Source organism: Cervus canadensis, chromosome 3, assembly GCF_019320065.1.
Source record: "Cervus canadensis isolate Bull #8, Minnesota chromosome 3, ASM1932006v1, whole genome shotgun sequence".
NCBI classification, from domain to species: domain Eukaryota; kingdom Metazoa; phylum Chordata; class Mammalia; order Artiodactyla; family Cervidae; genus Cervus; species Cervus canadensis.
In genome coordinates this window covers 28808758-28827849 of record NC_057388.1, presented here as the reverse complement: position 1 = coordinate 28827849, position 19092 = coordinate 28808758, and the positions used below count along the sequence as shown (strand labels likewise).

General features: G+C 46.3%; 1 protein-coding gene across 4 annotated transcripts in view; it reads left to right on the top strand.

The window, feature by feature from the left end:
* Positions 1–10218, top strand: part of RAPGEF5 (Rap guanine nucleotide exchange factor 5) — a 232373-nt gene extending 222155 nt beyond the window's left edge. For all 4 annotated transcript variants that reach the window (XM_043462812.1, XM_043462811.1, XM_043462813.1 and 1 more), the window contains 2 exons: positions 2898–2952; positions 5841–10218. In XM_043462812.1, coding sequence (XP_043318747.1) covers positions 2898–2952; positions 5841–5959 — 174 coding nt within the window. In that variant the 3' untranslated portion in view covers positions 5960–10218. The remainder of the gene's footprint in view (positions 1–2897; positions 2953–5840) is intronic.
* Positions 10219–19092: the final 8874 nt, after the last annotated feature.

The following is a 19092-nucleotide window of genomic DNA, read 5'->3' as shown; positions in this document are numbered from 1 at the left end:
ATCAGCCTCAAACCATTAAATAATAAAGAAAAAAAAATGCATTCTTCTATATTTCTCTTTATCCCTCAATTTTAAGACATCATCCTTTATCGTAGCTCCTCCCTCCCGCTTTGGAAAACCTGAAGATGAGATCCGGGCTCAGGTTGCAGGGCTGCCCTGAGTACCAGCCTTGCATCAGCCATGCATATGGCACATGATAGAGATCCAGGTGACGCCTTAAAACAGCGAGAGAACAGTCCTGAGAATAGCGGGAAAACTGGGGGAAGGAAATTCAACAATCCATTCACAGACATGAGTCAGGCCTCATTTCCTTTACAGCTGCAACTCGGGCTGCTGCTGGAATCACTGTCCTATTTAATTTTTTCACTATTGAGTAGAAATACAATAGAAATCAGCCCATGAGAACAGTTTAATAAGTAGGTCATATTCAGATAATGTTTCTGGAGGTCTGCTGAATTTTAAGTAATTGTTTTAATGTCAACATTATTATGTTAGCCATCATTTGTTGAGGGTTTGCTGTCTATAGATTACCCTGTGTTCAGTGTGTGTAGGCAGGACATGAAAAATGATGGCCCAAGGTCCTAACTGCTGTGTATAAAATAAATACTATATACAGATATATTGTACACCACAGGTGAATATAGCCAATATTTTTAATAACTTTAGATGGAGTATAATCTATAAAAATTTTGAATCACTGTGTCGTACACCTAAAACTATTGTAATACTGTAAATCAACTATATTTCAATTATTAAGAAAAAGATGATACCCATTTAGGAAGGTTTGGAGGACCAGATTATGAATAATGTTGATTCTGGAATTATTGGGTGAGGTTTGAATTTTGTATGAAACAGAGTGTGGAGTCTAGACTTGCAGAGGCCTGGAACAGGATGACAGATGTTTGGAGATTATTCTGCCAGCTGACAGGAGGAAAGTGTAGTGGAGATCGGTCTTGTCCTAAATGCTGTCTTTCCTTTACCATGGAAAACTGACTGTGGTAGAGAGAGCTGGAAGACAGTGCGGGGACACAAGTATGAGACGCGGGGTCTTGTCAACAGGAAGGAGCTGCGGGCTTAAGAAACCTTTCCCTGGAGGTGAAAAGAACTTTAGAGAACTTGAGAAATTAAAGCAGAAAACTGAAGACTAATGAAAGGGAATGTAAATAATAAGCAGGGAAGAGGCTCCGTAAAGATACTGATGTTTTAGAAGATGTTCGTCTTTCATAAACATCCCCTTTCCCATCACCATTTGCGTTTCTTGAGTCTGGTTCCACAAAGTTCCTGCATCCGTTCAGCAGGTGTGTGAGGCTACGTAAGTGCTGCATGGCAGGTGCTGGGTCCGCGAGGCCCTCTTGTGGTAGCTGGTCTAGAGGAGGAGAAAAGTCCCCCCTGATCAGGACAACACAAGCCCAGTGAACCCTATACACAGAGCAGTGGGGAGGTTGAGAATGGCGCCTCCCGAGTCCAGAAGCGAGACCTCAGAAAGGCTTCATGGGGAGGAGGTGAAACTTCTGAAGTGAAAGCATAAGCAAATGTGGACAGGTAGGTTGAGGTTGGACGTGCTGCCTTTTTTTAATATATTTCCATTTAAATATTCATTTTTTTTCTTTCATTTGAGGTATAGTTGGTATATAATAGTATATGTTATAGGTGTACAACTTTGTGATTCATAATTTTTAAAGGTTCTACCCCCATTTATAGTTGTTATAAAATATTGGCTATGTTCTCTGTGTTGTACCTTATCCTTGCAGTTTATTTACTTTATGTGTAATAATTTGTACTCCTTAATCACCTTCCTCTCTCTTGCCTCTCCCTCCTTCACCTCCCAACTGGTGACCAACCACTAGTTTACTCTCTATTTCTGTGAATCTGTTCTATTTTGTTATAATCACTAGTTTATTTTTTAGACTTCACGTATAAGTGATATCATTATAGTGTTTGTCTTTCTCTGGCTGACTTACTGAACTTAGCATAATACCCTCCAAGTCCATCCATATTGTTGCAGATGGCAAAATTCCATTCTTTTTAATGTCTGAGTGGTATTCCATTGTATATATGTATATATGTCACGTCTTCTTTATCCACTCACCAGCTGATGTGCACTTAGGTTGCTTCCTTATCTTGGCAACTGTGAATAATGCTGCTGTGAACATTGGGATGCATGTGTCTTTTTGAATTAGTATTCATTTTCTTCAGATAGAGACCCAGGAGTGAAATTGCTGGATATGATAGTTTTGTTTTTAGTTTTTTGGGGAACCTCCATACTGTTTTCCATAGCGGCTGCACCAACTTACATTCCCACCAACGGTGTGCAAGGGCTCCCTTTTTTCATGTCCCCAGCAACGTTTGTGGTCTTTATGTTAGCCATTCTGACAGGTGCGAGGTAACATCTCCTTGCGGTTTTGATTTGCATTTCTCTGATGATTAACAGTGTTGGAACATCTTTCCATGTGCTGTCAGCCATCTGTATGTCATCCTTGGAAAAATGTCTATTCAGGTCATCTGCTCGTTTTGTAATTGGGTTGTCTGTTTTCTTGATGTTGAGTTATATGAGCTCTTGATATATTTTACATATTAACTCCTTATCAGTCATAGTATTTACAGGTATTTTCTTGTGTTAAGTAGGTTGTTTTGTGCTGTGTTCTTTACAGTATGTTTTTCCAAGTCTTGGTTAGAATCTATGCAACTGGGCTTGAGAGCCCCTATTTCCGCACACAAGGTCTAGATATTCTTTTGTAATCCAAACTCAGTATCCTCAATTAAAGCTAGGTCTAGCACCAAATACAGCTCTTCTGTTCACATCCAATGGTGTTAGACTATTCAGCCCTGCAGCACTGCTACTTCGGCGACATCTGAAATGACCCTTCCCCTGATGTGTTTCCTCTCCTGCCTTTCAGCATATGATCGCCGACACTGTCCGAACCCTGAGACACTGCAGGACTAACCAGTTTGGTGAGTCGTTGAAGCTGGTTACGGCATGTTCATTTATCATACGTTGATGCAGACTGTGGCCATTTCACAAGTATTTGGTGATAGAAAATGTAAACAGGTGGTAAAATACAATATTCACATCGCATGCATGTATTGTATTCCCTCCATTTCATCACTGCGTGCTTGGGATGGAGAGTAAGAGAAGAAATGGCAGCTCTTCATGCTGCCCCAGCAGCAGGTCTTCACTGCCCAGCGTGACGTACAACTATCAGAAGCTCCCACTCCACTGCCCGCCCCCGAAAGTCCTGTTTGCTCGTCCTCTGGCTCAGAATGACCTGTGGGTTTATCAGGGGTGACCCTGTCCTTCACCTCCTTGCCTGGAGCCTTCCTGGAATAGGAATAGTTTGAAAAGTGCCCAAAGCAGTCTTCCAGAATCTTTTCTCCTCTCCAGCGAAAACTTTCTGTCTGGAGCTTCCTTTGACTGAAAAAGTGTTTTTCTGAGCACTTTTGTAGACTCCCTACTGAGACTAATCTATGTAGGAATATTTGTTTCTTTTTAAGTCTCAGGAATAATTTACATTATGTTTAAATGATGTTAAGACATTGCAGGAAGGAAGGAAATCAGAATGTATTGAGTTCAGGGAGCTTTCACATGGGCAGTGGAATCCTGACCCCAGGGCTGGTGAATGGAGGTTATTAACTCTGTGGATGCAGAACAGAAGACCCCAGCTCCGAGAGGCTGACTCATTCGGCCGTTCCTCAGACCACCCAGCTGGTACCCTTTCCTTCACTTTGCACAGACTTTAGAGATAAAAAGGCAGTTGTTTGTTTGTTTGCTTTTTAAAAGACAGAGTTCATAATTATAAATCAATGAGAAGTGACCACTAAGTAAAACCTAACTTTAAGTAATACATACTCATTGTAAACCAATGTTTTTCAACAATACAGAACTATAAAGTAAAACGATCAAAGTCCTACTTCTTAAGGAAAATATTGCTAACACTTTGGTACGTATTGCTTAAGAATTTTCTTTCCATTACATACTCTTAAGAATTTTCTTTCCATTGCCAGGCTTGAGTAGCTTTATTGTCCTCCAACAAAGCAGCTGAACTTCTGTGTAAATTACAGAATTTCTACTTGAAAGAGAGAATTATAAATACAGGACCTAATCTTCTAAATGTTCACATCAGCAAATACTGTTTGATACATGCTTATATAATTCTCCATTAACTACTCAAGTATAATGCAGTTTCAATAGTTAAGAACATTGTCATGTATATTCATTCAAATGTGTAAGCATAATATTGCTGATGAGTAAAGGATTTGTGTTTCTTTCACCCTCCTTTGCTTCCCACGCATTTATGGGTTCTCAGCAAATTCTGGGACCTCAGCCTCACTTGCCAAGGGCTTCTGGTCTATATACACTGCATGTGTGGGCAGGAGGGGTGTGGCTGGCCTTGACCTTGCCGTCAACCTCCCATCACCAGAGGAGAAGTCTGCAAGGCACAAAGCGAAGGAGAAATTTACATGAGCATCAGGCCATTTGGCGTTTCATATTTACCTATCTTTAAAAATCAAGTTTGGAACTGAATTACCTAAATTCATTTTGACAGTTTATATAGGCAGGGTTAACCAACGTCAGCACTTGGAAAGCCACTTTGAATTACAGAGTGCCCTGCAAGGGTCACGCATCATGGTTGGAAGCATTCTTCATGCTATCTTTTTAAGACTGGAAAGTTAACAACAAAATTATCTTGGAATCATCATGTTTTCTAAACCAAACAAGGAGGATGGTAAAACTCTTGGGGCTTTTAGTTGTTGAACCGGAAAGGCTTGTTTCTATTAAACCTAAGGACTACAAGCCATCCATAATATACATACCTTGTTTTTTCCTTAGAAAACATATTTGTCACAGAGGAGGGGAAAAATGGGTTTTCCCCAAGAGAAAAAAATCTCTGCATTAGAATGTAGAATGCTCAGCTTCCTGAGGGCCTTTTCCTTCTGCTCAAGCTGAACTCACCCCGTGCTTCTCCATCTGAAACCCCATGGATCATGGAGGCTCACAGTTACCTTGTCTTTCCGGAATGTAGCTCAGCCCATCTCCACAGGCCATGAGGGGGTTTTTGTTTGTTTTTGACTACGGGAAGTGGGCCTCCGCCATTGTCCAGGCTACTTTATCTCTGGTTCCTTATCACAGCTGCCAGCAGCACGGCCTGCGAGGTTCACAGTGCCCCAGAGCCTCTTGTGGCCCTTTGTCTGCTGGGCGTTTGGGAGTAGGAACCCCCTTGCCTTATCTTTATCTGGGCAGATGTCAGCCCATTCACACACTTCCTGAAGCTGCTTTGCCTGTTAACCAGACTTTCAGTTCACTTCAGCAGTGTTTGTTCACTCAGTTGCTCCCTTAAATCCTGCACACACACCCCCCCAAAAAGACACCAAAATATTATGTGAAATACTTAAAAAAAAAAAAAGAACTATTATGTCCATGCAGTCACCAGATTAGCAGTGATTTCTGACAGTTCCAGCCTACGATACAAGAGCCTGTGAAGGCCATTTAGTGGGGAGCCAAGACCATGGACCTGGGGGCCTCGTGGTCTGGGCTCCAGTCCTGCTCTGCCACTCACCTGCCATGTCTGTGCTGTTTCCCGTTTGGGCGAGAGGATCATAACAACCACTGTCTCGGTGTTGGTAAAACATGTATCTTGCCAGTCTGATCACCTCACCTGAGGAATCCAGTCTGAGCCCAGAAAGCATCGACATGATTAGCAAACAGACATCTCTTCTGGGACCATGACACATGAGGGTCAGCCTTCTGGAGTTACACTGCATCTTCATGCTGGATTTTACTGGTATTTAGAAATAGCTTACTGCTCTCATGAGACTGACTTTTTTCCCCTTCCCCCACATAGGAGGTGACGTATCTCCAAAAGAGCACCCAGAGTTAAAGTCCTACGTGCATCACCTGTACGTCATTGACAGCCAGCAAGCCCTGTTCGAGCTCTCGCACAGGATCGAGCCGCGGGTATGAGCCCCACCGCACACTGCCTCGCCTCCCCCGGAACCGCAGCGCCGGAGCCACAGGGATGGCAGTGCCAAGCGTGTTATGTTCCTGCGAGAGAAGTTGCTGAGTTTTATCAGCGTATCACAATGAGACGCACACAGCAAAGCCAGCCAGAGCGTGCTCAGGAAGTGATGTCAGCCACCTGAGTTGGGGAGAGGCTGCTGTCGAAAGGAGGCAGCAGAAGAGGAGGCAGAAACTTTCTCGAAATGAGAAGTCTGGCTTTTTAGGATCACCGTGTTGAGCCAATCATTGTTCATTTTGCAATGTGCCAACGTCAAAGCAAGAGGCCGCCCCTTGTCATACGGTGACCAGACAGCTCGGTTAGAGTGCGCAGGAGCCGCAGGGAGCTTCACTTGGCCTGGCAGTAGATGGCTGTTTATAGGCTCTCAGAGTAGGAGCTCGTTCGAACACTCAGACAGTGATGGCATCTCTAGGTTTCTATGGAGATGGACTGGTCTCCATCGTTACAAACTATGACATCACCAAAAGCTACTTGTGTCTAGGGAGGCAGTGAGCACTGGCCGCTGCCACCCCTGCTGTAATCTCCAGAAGAGAAATGTCGAGGCATGCATTTCTTAGCAGCTCAGTCACTTCGTGCTGTATGCTTGCGGGTAACATTCGTGTCTGCACAACCTGATTTACCGCTGTAAGTGAGTTAGACTAAGTTGCTTTGCCAATACGGAAAACATAGTCATCTTTAAGAAACTGACTCACTGTTTACTTTCTGGGGATTTTCTTTACATGTGCAGGCAGGCTCTCATCTCTCCTCGAGTACAGTACGATTTTTGACAAAAGCACGGTGCCTGCCACATCGCGGGCACTCTGTAACTGTTTCTGGGGGTGACAGAGTCACAAAAGTCCAGCGTCTTGCATCTGGCGGTGCCCTCGTGTTCTCACGGTTCGGCCACCTCGTACCTACACTCTGGAATGAGAACAACCAGTACAGGGGGCTCTACATGGGATTTGATGTGTGGAGCGCTTAGAGCTCCCTGGAGAAGAAGAAGAAGGGATATAAAATAGTGGCAATGGCCTGTCTTTCAGCAGATGAAAAGAGCCCCCAGAGATCCAAATATCTGATTTATGTTGGACACTTAGAAGTCCTGTATCCCACCTCCCAACCAAGGCAGGGGGCCTTTCTATAATTTGCCTCTTTTTTCATCTCAAAGTCTCAGAGTCTTTGAGATCTCTTTTTATTTCCAGTTTTAGAGATTGGGGCTCCTACAGTAAATAAGACCTGTGGCTGTTCTCACAAACTGGTTTGCCTCAACCTTCAAATGAACAAAAAAACCTGTGGGAAACAATATTGAAATCCATCCCTGCCAGCCAGATCCTTGTCCCTTCGCTTAAATACAAAGTTCCTGCTTCCCATATTAGGTCCGTTCATTTCCACACGTGTGACCCTGGCGCCCCTCTCACCAGCCCTGCCAGCTCCTGTCCTCGATGCCTGTACAGAAATGCTTCCTCTCCTCTCATCAGCATCTCATTACTGAGCTGCTTCCAGTGCTTTCCAGCACCTTCATAGCAGCGCCGTTCCCTGGGCTTGGCAACCACGCTGACCCGGAGAGATCGCTCGAAAGAACCACGTGGAGCCAATTTGGGGACGACTTTGAGAGAGAGTCTGTCCCATTGTGTCCTTCAGTCCTGCAAATGAACAGGGCTTGACAGAAAGGCACCGTCCAGGGCTGGTCCACTCAGAGAAATGCCCCAGGCAGCTGGGAATGGAATGAGACTCACTGGAAGAGGTCAGAACCATCAGAACCAGGGAAAAGCAATTTCTCTCGAGGCCGATCAAACAGTGGAGAAGGGCTCCCCTTGGCAATTACTGGTGACAGTGTGGGCTGGCAGCACCAGTGTGTGTTCTGGTCTTTTCTCTATTCTTGGGGAGTAGCACTTAGCCATTCTGATCCTGTGAGGCTGTTTCAACATCTTCTCTGTGTTTTAGAGTTTGAGTGATTATTCGCATTAGATTTACACTGCTCCATCTAGAACTACTGCAGTTGCTCCAGTGGAGAGCTATTTCAGCACAGCACCTGCTGCTTGGACCTCAGCTCAGATATATGCATGGCCAAACAAATCCACATGTACATCAGGTCTGAACAGATTCTGAGGGTGTATTCAGTTTACCCCCATGTGGCATGAGTGGAAACAGACTGGGGAGAGAACGGCGTTTGCCTACTGTTTGCTCCAGTCATGGGGCTCACGTGGCTCTCAGGGTCTCCCCTAGTCATGGGGCTCATGTGGCTCTTGGGGTCTCCCCAAGTCATGGGGTACATGTGGCTCTCAGGGCAGCAAAAGGAAAGGAGGATTTTGTTCTGTTTAGATGTGCTTTTCCATCCCCGTCTTCTGAAAGTCATAATCTCCAAATCTTCCTGAAATTTAACAACAGTCTCCAGAGGTTTCTCTGGCAGCAGGTCTCAGAAATTTCAGAAGCACCGAGAAGGCCTGAATCTGAAGCTGAAGGATTCAAGGCAGGATCATGGGGACCAGATCAAGCTTAACGTGAGACTTTGTAACAAGTCTGGAGTTGTCCCAGTGAAGAGGCTGCACAGAATTTAAGCTGGGTCCCTGTTAATAGGAGTAGGTCATATTCCCTCACCAGGAAGATGTATAAGCTCCTTTCCAACTCTTATTAGATTTTCACAGTTGCACAAAATCTCCATTCACTCTGAAACATGTAATGTATCTGCAACCTTCACCAGCGAGGAGTGCATGGACCCTTCTAAGAGGGTTCTTTTTGCTACAGCACAACTTTCAGACAGTCCTGTGGGTCTTTGGATTTGTCAGCATTCCAGCAAACCAGCCCTCTTTAGAAGTTAGCATAGGATAGTGTGCTCTGAAGGGTTAGTTGATCAGTCGTGTCTGACTCTTTGTGAACCCATGAACTATAGCCCACCAGGCTCCTCTGTCCATGGGATTCTCCAGGCAAGAATACTGGAGTGGGTAGTGCCATTCCCTTCTCCAGGGGATCTTCCCAAACCAGGGATTGAACCCAGGTCTCCTGCATTGCAAGCAGATTCTTTACCGTCTGAGCCACCAGGGAAGCCCCAGCAACAGTTTCCAATAGGCAAAATCATAACCATTCCAAAAATATTAAATTTTTTCATACACATTTGCAGATGCTCCAAAGACGACAGTTTTTTTAATTCACTCTCTGTTACAGTCTGTACAATTGCCAAATGGTTGTAGTGATACTTATTATCACCTGCATTTTCTTTATTCTATCTCTGTAGAATAAATTTATTATCTTAGACCCCTATCCACAAGCAAGTCGGGTAGAGCATACCTGAAATTCCAAGGCATGAGGATAAAGTAAGAGCCTACCCCTCTCAATTTGTGGGGAGAGGTGTACTCACCTCTCCGTAGGGAGAAACAGTAGTGTGAAAGAGAAGGTATTGGTAGCTTTCGATCCCTGGAGCGTGGCCTTGACGGCTGCCCTGACCCTCGCCCTGTGGTTTTGCCATAGTCATCACTCACCACAGATCCCAAATGTCCCTGGATGGCACAGGGAATCCGAACTTCTCAGAAACTAGGGGCAGATCAGATCCACTGTGGTGGTCTCACACAGAGTTTCTTTTAAATGCGGTCTAATGCGGAATTTCTTTTAAATGCTTCAAAGACGTGTCCTTAAAATTTCAGCCTGCTTATTAACCAGTGAGCCATTGTGCTTAGAACCAGTGCTGGAAAAACGTTTTTTAAAATTGCCAAAAAGTTAAATGAAAATGTACTATATAAAGCAAAGCTGTATATACTAAACATTTTTTAGCAGAGTACTATTTATTTGCATAGCCTATTTATTGTATTCGTATTATACTGTTATTAAAAACTGGGATGAAGTCAACCGGAAGCAAGGACTCTTGACTGCTTTGACCTTGTCAGCTTGCGTTAACAGTTAGAAGATAGAAAACCTGCAATCAGGGCGCCTACCTAACTTCTCAGGGACTACACTTGGTAGTTTTCCACCATTAGAAGAGCTGGTAAATATGAAACACTTGTGGAATTACCAGAATTGCCATTAACAGTATTTTCTTTCTCATATCTCATGCTTTCTGCTTCTGTACATATGACTGTGCTGTGTATTTATCAAAGCTAGTAAGCAATAATTTATATGTAAAAATGGCCAAGCAATATAAGGTGAAAACTTATATAAGTTACTGTTACCTTGTATTTTCAAGTGTTTTTTTAAAAAACTGCTTTTCCAAATATAAGATTATGTTAAAGATGTACTATTCACGCCTCAGAACGTCTTGCTTTGTGATGCTTGGGGACTCTGTAGCCAGTGTTCTGGCACCGTGTTATGGTCAGATTGAAACTCAGGAATCGTTTACCCACAGAGTGTGCAACAGGTAGGTGAAGAGATTCTCAGGTGGCCCGTGGAAGCCAAAATCACTTATGCAGTTATTGCAGAACCTAAACATGCTGTGTGGGAAATCACATCCTTTTCTGGGATGTGCAGAGTCCGACAACCCCCACCAGCACCTCACCCCACTCAAGTGGAATGGGGTGCTCTCCCTAACCAGCCCAGACATGGAGGGAAGCTCCAGGCCCTTGTGGGGATGCCCGAGGCCTGGACCAGCGGCAGCACAAGAGCCGGGGTGGGATGCTGAAGCAGAGGGGTGGTAATGATGGGCCACAGGCCGGAAAGACATTAGGCTGTCATACCAACTCTTCTCTAGCCCTTCCTCCAAGAGGATTATACATCCTGCCCATTGGTGTCCAGCTTGGCCTCTGGCATGTGCTGATCCTTCCCTGCAGGAGGATTATGTTGAATTGAGTACTGGCCAAACGTCCACTTCTCTTCAGTGAAAAAGGCAAGGAGTGACCTGTGTGGCTTGGAGACTGAAGCTTTGAGGTCGCCTGTGGCCGTCACGTCTCTTCTGCTGCGAGACCCGCGGGGCCCAGGTAGAGATGTCTCCACCCACTGGGCTCTCCAGCTTGTGGAGGGTGTGTCACTTGAGGGAGAGAAAACACCCTCATTCGAAGCTACTGAGACTGAATGGGGGTGGGGGGCGACCTAGTATTACCTGGGCAGCATTTCACCACCACTGACTAATACAGTCTCCAGGACACAGGGGAGAATTAAGGCAATGGCAGGACCTTTCCCAGGTTCTACAGCAGCCGTGGCTCTGTGGAGTCTCGCATCTGGTAAGTCTGTTTCTCCTGGAGAACTCTTTATGGTGACAGATGGCCAAGTTCAAACTACGGGAGCTATCTTGATTGCTTACATCCAACACCCCTTGCTCATCTAGTTCTCCACCAGCTGCCCATCCCCACGTTCCCACATGAGGTCAGGCCCTCACTATCCATCACTTCAGCCATTACAGTGACCTTCTATTTAGGCTTCCTCCCTTTCATCAAATATTCCCTTTCAAAATTGATTTTTCTTTTTTTTTCTTTTCTCTTCTCTCTTTTTTTTTTTTTTGCTAAAATACAGATCCTAGCTCAAAATCCTTCAGCAGCACCTCTCAAGCTATAGCAGTAAACCTCAATAGCATACAAGTTCTTCACATTCTGGCCTCTTACTTATCTGTCCAGGGGTCAAAGAGATTGGGAAGACAAATAATTTGGTACCCCCGTTTAAACTGCTATTCTACATGGGGAGATTCATTGATTCTTACTCATAAGAATGCCAGATGAAAATAATATGCACCAGACATTTGCTAAATGAGTAATGTGAGACTTACTTGCTCCTTTCAAAGGTGTGGAATCTTGAAGCCATACTGAGGATGCAGAGCTCTCTAGGCTTGGAGGAGGTGGGGCGGGGGCTCTACCAGGATTTGCCTAGGTGGGCAGAATTGCATTTGCTATCAGAGATGAGCTCTTCCCTACCAGAGAAGTCCCAACAGACCTAAAACCAGCCAGCAATTCAGTCATCAGATGAACAATCTGGGAGAAGATCTCTAAGATCACTTTCAGCCCCTAGCTGTTAAGAAAACTGGTGCAGATCTGCGATTGCTAGAGATAATTGGTTTTGTTTTGTTTCACGAAGTGACTAGGCTGATGTGGGAAATAAGAACTGTTCACGGTCCTTTGTGTCCCGTTGACCTGGGCTGGGCCTCAGCTGGGAGGGGACGGCAGTGGGCCAAGAGCGGAAGGGACGCCTCACCCTTCCCGGCCCGGTGCCCCTGCTGACTCCACAGTCCTAGCAGACATGAAGGCATGCAATAAACAGACGAATAAAGTCCTGGAATCAACACAGCAGGGTCTGCTTCCAGCACAGAGCCAGCTGCTGCCTCCCCAGGGGTAAGGAGGGGCCACAGTGAGGGTGAACCTCGTCCTTTCAGCTGTCATTATATTCCTGGCTGCTGCCACCTGGCCTCACTCTGCCTTCTGGACCAGGACCCCTGACTGGAGCCAGCACTCAAGTCTGGCTGGACTCCTCTCCTTCCCACCCCAACACATTGTGCCCGGGACCCCTTCCGCACCTACCCCCTCCCCCCCCCCCCCCCCCCCCCGAGTAAGGCTCGTCCACTTCCAGATCATCCTGGGCCACCCATCCTGCACTGAACCCCCTATCACTGTCTCAGTTCCTAGAGCAGGTCCCACCCCACTCTTTGGGGAACCACCCTGCATGGTCTCTCCACCCATCTTGCGTGGGCTGCCTCGAGGGGGAGGAAAAGGACCAACCTAGCCTGTAAGGCTAGACTGCCGGTTCAAATCAGACTCAGGCATTGAAGAGCTGGGAGAACCAGCAAAGTTTCCACCGCCATCTTAGCTGCTGTTTCTGCACCTCAGAAAATGGGAGTTCATATGCTTTCTCCCTCACAAGGTGGTGTGAGAAATAAGATGAAAGGAAAATGTATAGTAGTACATCAGATGATACAAGGTTCGTAAAGAAAAAAAAGCTAAAGCAGGGATGGGGGTTGGAGAGTGCCAGGGAGAGAGTCAAAGTGCCAGGACAGGCCTTTGTTATGAGTTGAATCAGGCCCCCTCAAAACTCATGTGTTAAAGGTCCTAACCCCCAGGATCTCAGAATGTGACTTTATTGGGAGACAGGGCCTTGACAGAGGTTATTAAGTTAAAATGAAGTCCTTATGGTGTAAGCCGTCTAGAAGGACCCATGTTCTTATGAAAAGAAGTGAAAGTGTTAGCCGCTCAGTCGTGTCCAACTCTTTGGCAACCCTGTGGATTGTAGCCTGCCAGGCTCCTCTGTCCGTGGAATTCTCCAGGCAAGAATACTGGAGTGGGTTGCCATTTCCTTCTTCAGGAGAACTTCCCAATCCAGGAATTGAACCTGCATCTCCTGCTTGGTAGGCAGATTATTTACTACTGAGTCACCTAGGAATCAATTTGATACTTATTGACAGTTTGTTGACTGACAGCCTCAGGAGCTGTGGGGACCAAAATATGAGACATTCAGGCCATCTGGTGGGCGTGTGCTGATTCTGCTCAGCATTTAGGTCTCAGTTGTAGATTCCTGTTCTTGAGGTCCTGGTTAAATCAAAGGACACAATGAGGCACTGTTGTGAGTGAGAGGCTTGGCTGCTCTGCTTTACTGGGCCACAGTCCAGTGGGTTCTTGTTTTTGCAACACAATGCAGAGTCTTAAAAAATATATATATACAGAAATCAAGGGAGTGAGAAAGGAGCCAAGCTGGAGAACGTTGACACTTGAAAGGGTCAGGCAGAAACTGTCACCTTCTGTCTCCAAAGGGGATGAGGCTTCCCTGGTGGATCAGCTGGTAAAGAATCTGCCTGCAATGCAGGAGACCCAGGTTCGATCCCTGGGTCAAGAAGATCCTCTGGAGGAGGGCATGACTACCCGCTCCAGTATTCTTGCCTGGAGAATGCCATGGACAGAGGAGCTTGGCGGGCTATAGTCCATGGGGTCGCAAAGAGTTGGACATGACTGAGCGAACTTTCTTTCAAGGGGATGAAGGTGAGAGCCAGGCTGGAATGGAACAGGCAAGTTCCTCCGCATGCCCTGCTATTGAAAAGTCCAAAGAAGCCTACAAAGCACCTCCTGATCTGAGCCCTGCTTGGTTCCCCAGCCTGTCCTCTGGGTACTGCTCCCCACCCCACCGCACTCCCCAAGAGACACACGTTCGTTTCACTTCAGCCAAGCTCAACCTTTCAGGCAAGCCCGCAGGCCTGAGGACTAGCCATTCTACCCTCCCCATTACCCAGCGGGCACTCCGGCACTAGCGGGTGCTGTGCTCTGGCGGGGCTACGGCCGTGAACGTGAACGAGACGCACGATCCGCCCCGCACGCGCACCTGCCGCGGGTGAGGCCGCTGCCGCCGGCTGCTCGTTGCCCCTCTAAGGGACGCTTCAGCCTCAGGACCGCGGGGGAGGCTGTCCCGGGCCCTCCGGCCTGCGTGGATTTCCTCCGCACTGGCTGTCCCCGCCAGCCCAGGTTTAGCCCTCAGGTAGGTGTCCCAGGCGCAGGTGAAGGGCACAGTTCACAGCCCAGCGGTGCTGCAGCGTCGGCGGGATTCGCAGCCTCGCGGGGCCAGCGCTGCGCGCTCCAAGTCCCCGTGGGTGACGGGAGGTGGCTGAAGAGCTCCGGGGGCTGGGGTGGGCCAGAGAGGCCGCTTTCAGCCCCTTCCCAGTGTTGTGATGTCCGAGGAGCAGGACGCGATTCCAGCACATTCCTGAATGCTTGTAGCTGGGGTGAATCCAAGTCCCCTTTCCCAGAGCGGGTACCAGGTAGGCCACACCTATGGTCTGCGCCAGCAGTCCAGAGGTCCCAGGGCCACCACGGTCACGTTCTTCCTCCAGGCCCTGCACACCGTCCGCAGTTCAGAGGAGACCTCGGAGGCATTAGCTGAGGCCTGCTCAGAAACGACCCTCTCACTGCTAGGGGAGCAGGGAACCCTTGTCCTCCGCTCCACCCCCCCTCGTCTCCCCAACAGTCCTGCCAGGGCTAACTTTGGCCACTCCCAGATCCCACGAGGGCTAAGAGTTTCCCTGACTCTCACAGTGGCTGAGCACCCTTGTTGCCCCAGCCATGTATAAGCTGCTGGAATATTCCCAAGTGTGACTAGCCTGCTGCCCCAAATTGGGGTGGAGAGGGATGGAATGAAGGGATAAAGCTCCGTTTCCTTCCTTCCTCTTCTTTCCCATGAAAGAGCCTTGAGGGCAGATTCAGATGGAAAAGAAGGACAGGTCCCCTCATTCACGTGCAATGACCCCAGTGGTCACCACTGGGCTCCTTTTGTTCTTCGACACCAATGGAGTTGGGGCCGCAAATTCTCTGGAGAGTCAAGATGTGGGGAACAGCCAGCGGCCCTCGTGGAACCCATGTTTCACATTATGCATTGAAATTCCCCTTGGCCCAGGGCTGAGCTTACCCTGCAGAATCAAAGAGGTCAGTAAAGGCAGGGGACAAACCACAGACTCAGCCTGGAAGCCAGAAGACACCACACAGATGGAGATAAACAGGCATTTCAGAGCAGCGCAGGGCGGGGCATGGCACATTGCTTCTCTGGCTGGCAGTGCCTGGCCACTGGGTCTCCAAACAGTCCTTCCGTTTTGGAGATGCCAGGTTGTTTTGAATCTAAGGCTTGACTGTTTTGGGGTCGGAGTGGGGAGGATTGACTGGATCACAAACGGCCCCTGCGTGATAAATATGGCAGTTTGTATGTTTCGTATTCTGGTACTCAGCCCTCCCCATGGGGACACACTTTTTTGGTTTATTTTTAAGTTTATTTTACTGAAATAGAGTTGATTTACACTCGTGTTAATTTCTGTTGTGCAGCAATGTGATATTCAGTTTTTTATATATACACACACACACACAAACATATACACATTTTTTCTCATATTCTTTTCCATTATGGTTTATTACAGGATATTGAATATAGTTCCCTATGCTCTACAGTCGGGCCTGTTGTTTCCTCATTCTATATATAACAGTTTGCATCTGCTAATCCCAAACTCCCAGTCCATCCCTTCCCCACCCACCACCCCTTGGCCACCACAAGTCTGTTCTCTATGTCTGAGTCTGTTTCTGTTTCATAGATACATTCTTTTGGAAGCACTCTTTTCATTTACCATTTAATCTTTTTAAAAAAAAATTATTTACTTATCTTGACTGCGCTGGATCTTACTTGCTGCTCATGGTCTTTCTCCCTAGTTGCGGGAGCTCGGGTGGGCTCCTACTCTTCATGGTGGCTTCTCTTGGTGCAGACTACAGGCTCCAGGTACACAGGCTCCAGTAGTTAGGTTTTTCAGGCTCTAGAGCACAGTAGTTAGGTTTTTCAGGCTCTAGAGCACAGACTCAGTAGTTATGGTGCACGGGCTTAGTTGCTCCGTGGCATGTGGAATCTTTCAGGACCAGGGATCAAACCCATGTTCCCTTCAATAGCAGTTGGATTCTTATCCACTCTACCACCAGGGAAGTCCCTGGAAACATGTTTTTTGACAGTTATTTTTCCTTAAGAAAAGTTCCCAATCTTAGGGTTTTTTAAATGATTCAAATTCTGGCAGTTCAGAGTTGTTTAGTGTCTTTGGGTAGATGTTAAAGAACAGCTGGGTTTCCTCCCCCTATTTTCTTTGCCCTTTGGTTTATTTCACTCAGTGTTCCAGTAGAAAGATCCCTGGAGTGTGAGTCAGGGAAACCTGAATTCAGGTGCCTGCCCCACGTTCTTCCAGGAACTGTGGCCTTGGGCAAGTCATTTATCCTCACTGAGACCAGTTCTCTTACATTCTGAGATGATGTAGAATCACAGGGAGGGAGGAGGGCTTGGTTAGTTCACTAAGTCATCATGTAACAGCCGTTTTAATTCTCTGTTGGAGAGTTCATTCATCCATTCATTTGTTCATCAACTATTTAATATATAGAGAGATCATGACAGACATGAAGATGCAAAGTCGATGAAGACATGGTCCCCACTGATGAACAGGCACAGTGGAAAGAGTGCTGATTTTCTGAGGGACACAGCCAGGTCCCAGTGCTAATTAGCTGTGAGAACTCAGCTAAGTTTTGATGACTTCTCTAAGCTCCAGTCTGCTTACTAGTGTAATGGGGTTATTGCATAGGGTGACCAACCATCTGATCTGTCTGAGACTGAAGAGTTTCTTAGGACACAGGACTCTTGGAACTAAAACCTAGAAGGTTCCAGACAAACTGGTAGGAGTTGGTCACCTATGTGAAAGATGAATTGAAATGACACATAGATAGGGCCTAAGCCCAGGGACTTCCCTGGTGGCTCAGACGGTAAAGTGTCTGCCTACAGTGTGGGAGACCTGGGTTCAATCTCTGGGTCAGGAATATCTCCTGGAGAAGGAAATGGCAACCCACTCCAGTACCCTTGCCTGGAAAATCCCATGGACGGTGGAACCTGGTAGGCTACAGTCCATGGGGTCGCAAAGAGTCAGACACGACTGAGTGACTTCACTTTGACTTTTCAAGCACAGTGCCCAGCATCTGCTAGCTGCTTTATCAATACAGCCCTTCTTCGGGTATATGCCCACACAGCCAGACACCCCCACCCACACACCTCATCACAGGATAAAGGGAAAAGAAAAAATGTAAACAAATAAATATGCTATAACTAAGGCAGCTGTGGGAGAGAAGGACTGCTGAGAAAAGCCAGGAGAGGCTGCAGCAGATGGGAGCCTGGGGTGGGGGGAGGCGAGTTAAGTGAGGGTCCTATTTAGGGAGATGCAGCCTGTGCTTGAAATATTTGTAAATGCTTGAAAGTTTAACAGCTTTGGGCTCCTAAGAGGTGTTCTGTGTGGTTAGAACAAGCAGGGAAGATCCTAAAGGTAGGTTTGATTCATATTGTAAAGGCCCTATGTATGATTCTAAAAGACTTGGCTGTCATTTTGAAAATTTCCAAACACTTTTGATGATGCATCCTTCTGGTGAAAAAAGGTGAAAACGGACACCCTTCCAAATACATGTATATTTATGTATAAATAATGCACATGTACTATGTAAGGAAATAAAACATACAAAAAAACCCAGAAATGTTTAAAGAAACAGATGAAAGGCAAATATAAATAGAAGTTCTATTTTCTTTCTATTCTCCAGTGATTTATTTTGTCTGCTTCCTCAAGTATACATACCTCATTTGAGAGATCACTTCTCTTGGCGGTGGAGAATCATGGCAGGCTTTAGATGAAAGCAAAAAAACTTAACCTGATCAAGTTTGATTTCCATCAAGTGACCCACGGAGGCAAAGAAGCCAGTAGGAGACTGTTGTCAGAGTCCAAGAGAAGGTATCAGTGGCCCACACTCAGATGGCAGCATAGGTGTGCAGGGAAGACGACAGATTGGGGAGGGATTTAAGAGGTAAAAGCAAGGGGACGTGTGAGTAAGAATGAATCTGTTGAGTTAAATAAATGCATGAATGCATGCCTCATGAAAGATGTCCTCATGTAGAGGAACGCCCTGGAACTACAATCCATTTCAGTGACATTTTTGATCCACGCTCCAGATGTGATGCAATGGAAGTCAGAGCTGTATTATGACTTTCTTGGGCCTTAGACACTTTGCCTTCAGTGAGCCCCTTTCTCCATTAAAAATAATAATAAAAATATAAATTTATATATAAATAAGTATATATATATATGAAAGCATCTGAATGAATTGTATAGAGAGGAATATAATAAAGTAGTATTAATATTATATTCCCTTTTTCTCCTGATTTTGGAAGGAAGCAAAATACTCTCATGGGTTTCTAAAGGTATGCTGCACCTTAGGCACCGGGCCTCTGGTGCCCAAAGGATAAGTCAGCCCTGGAAGCCTGTCAGACTCTGGGGATGTGGCGTTCTGGCAGGTTCCGTATGAGCATGGAGCGCCATCTAGTGGCTCACGTGTTTGCAAGTCAGCCGAGCTGCTTATCTGTACAACTTTTGACTCAGCATCCCAGATCTGACAGATCCCAGTCTGTCTTACAGCTGCTTGACTCATCTCCAGACTGCCCTGGATGCAGGGTTTTGAGACTGATTGGCAGGCAGACAACACGAAACTTCAAGAGTGCAAGAAGGGCACAGTAGAGCCCCCAAATCAGCTAAGAGCCAAAGTTTAATCTTTCCATCTACCAAGTTATTTAATGCAGTAGTAGTTTTCAACATTTTGGGGCTTGAGGCAATACACTGAATGGGGGTAAAGTGGACACCAATTTAGGAAAGAAAGTTTTAAAAAACTAAAAA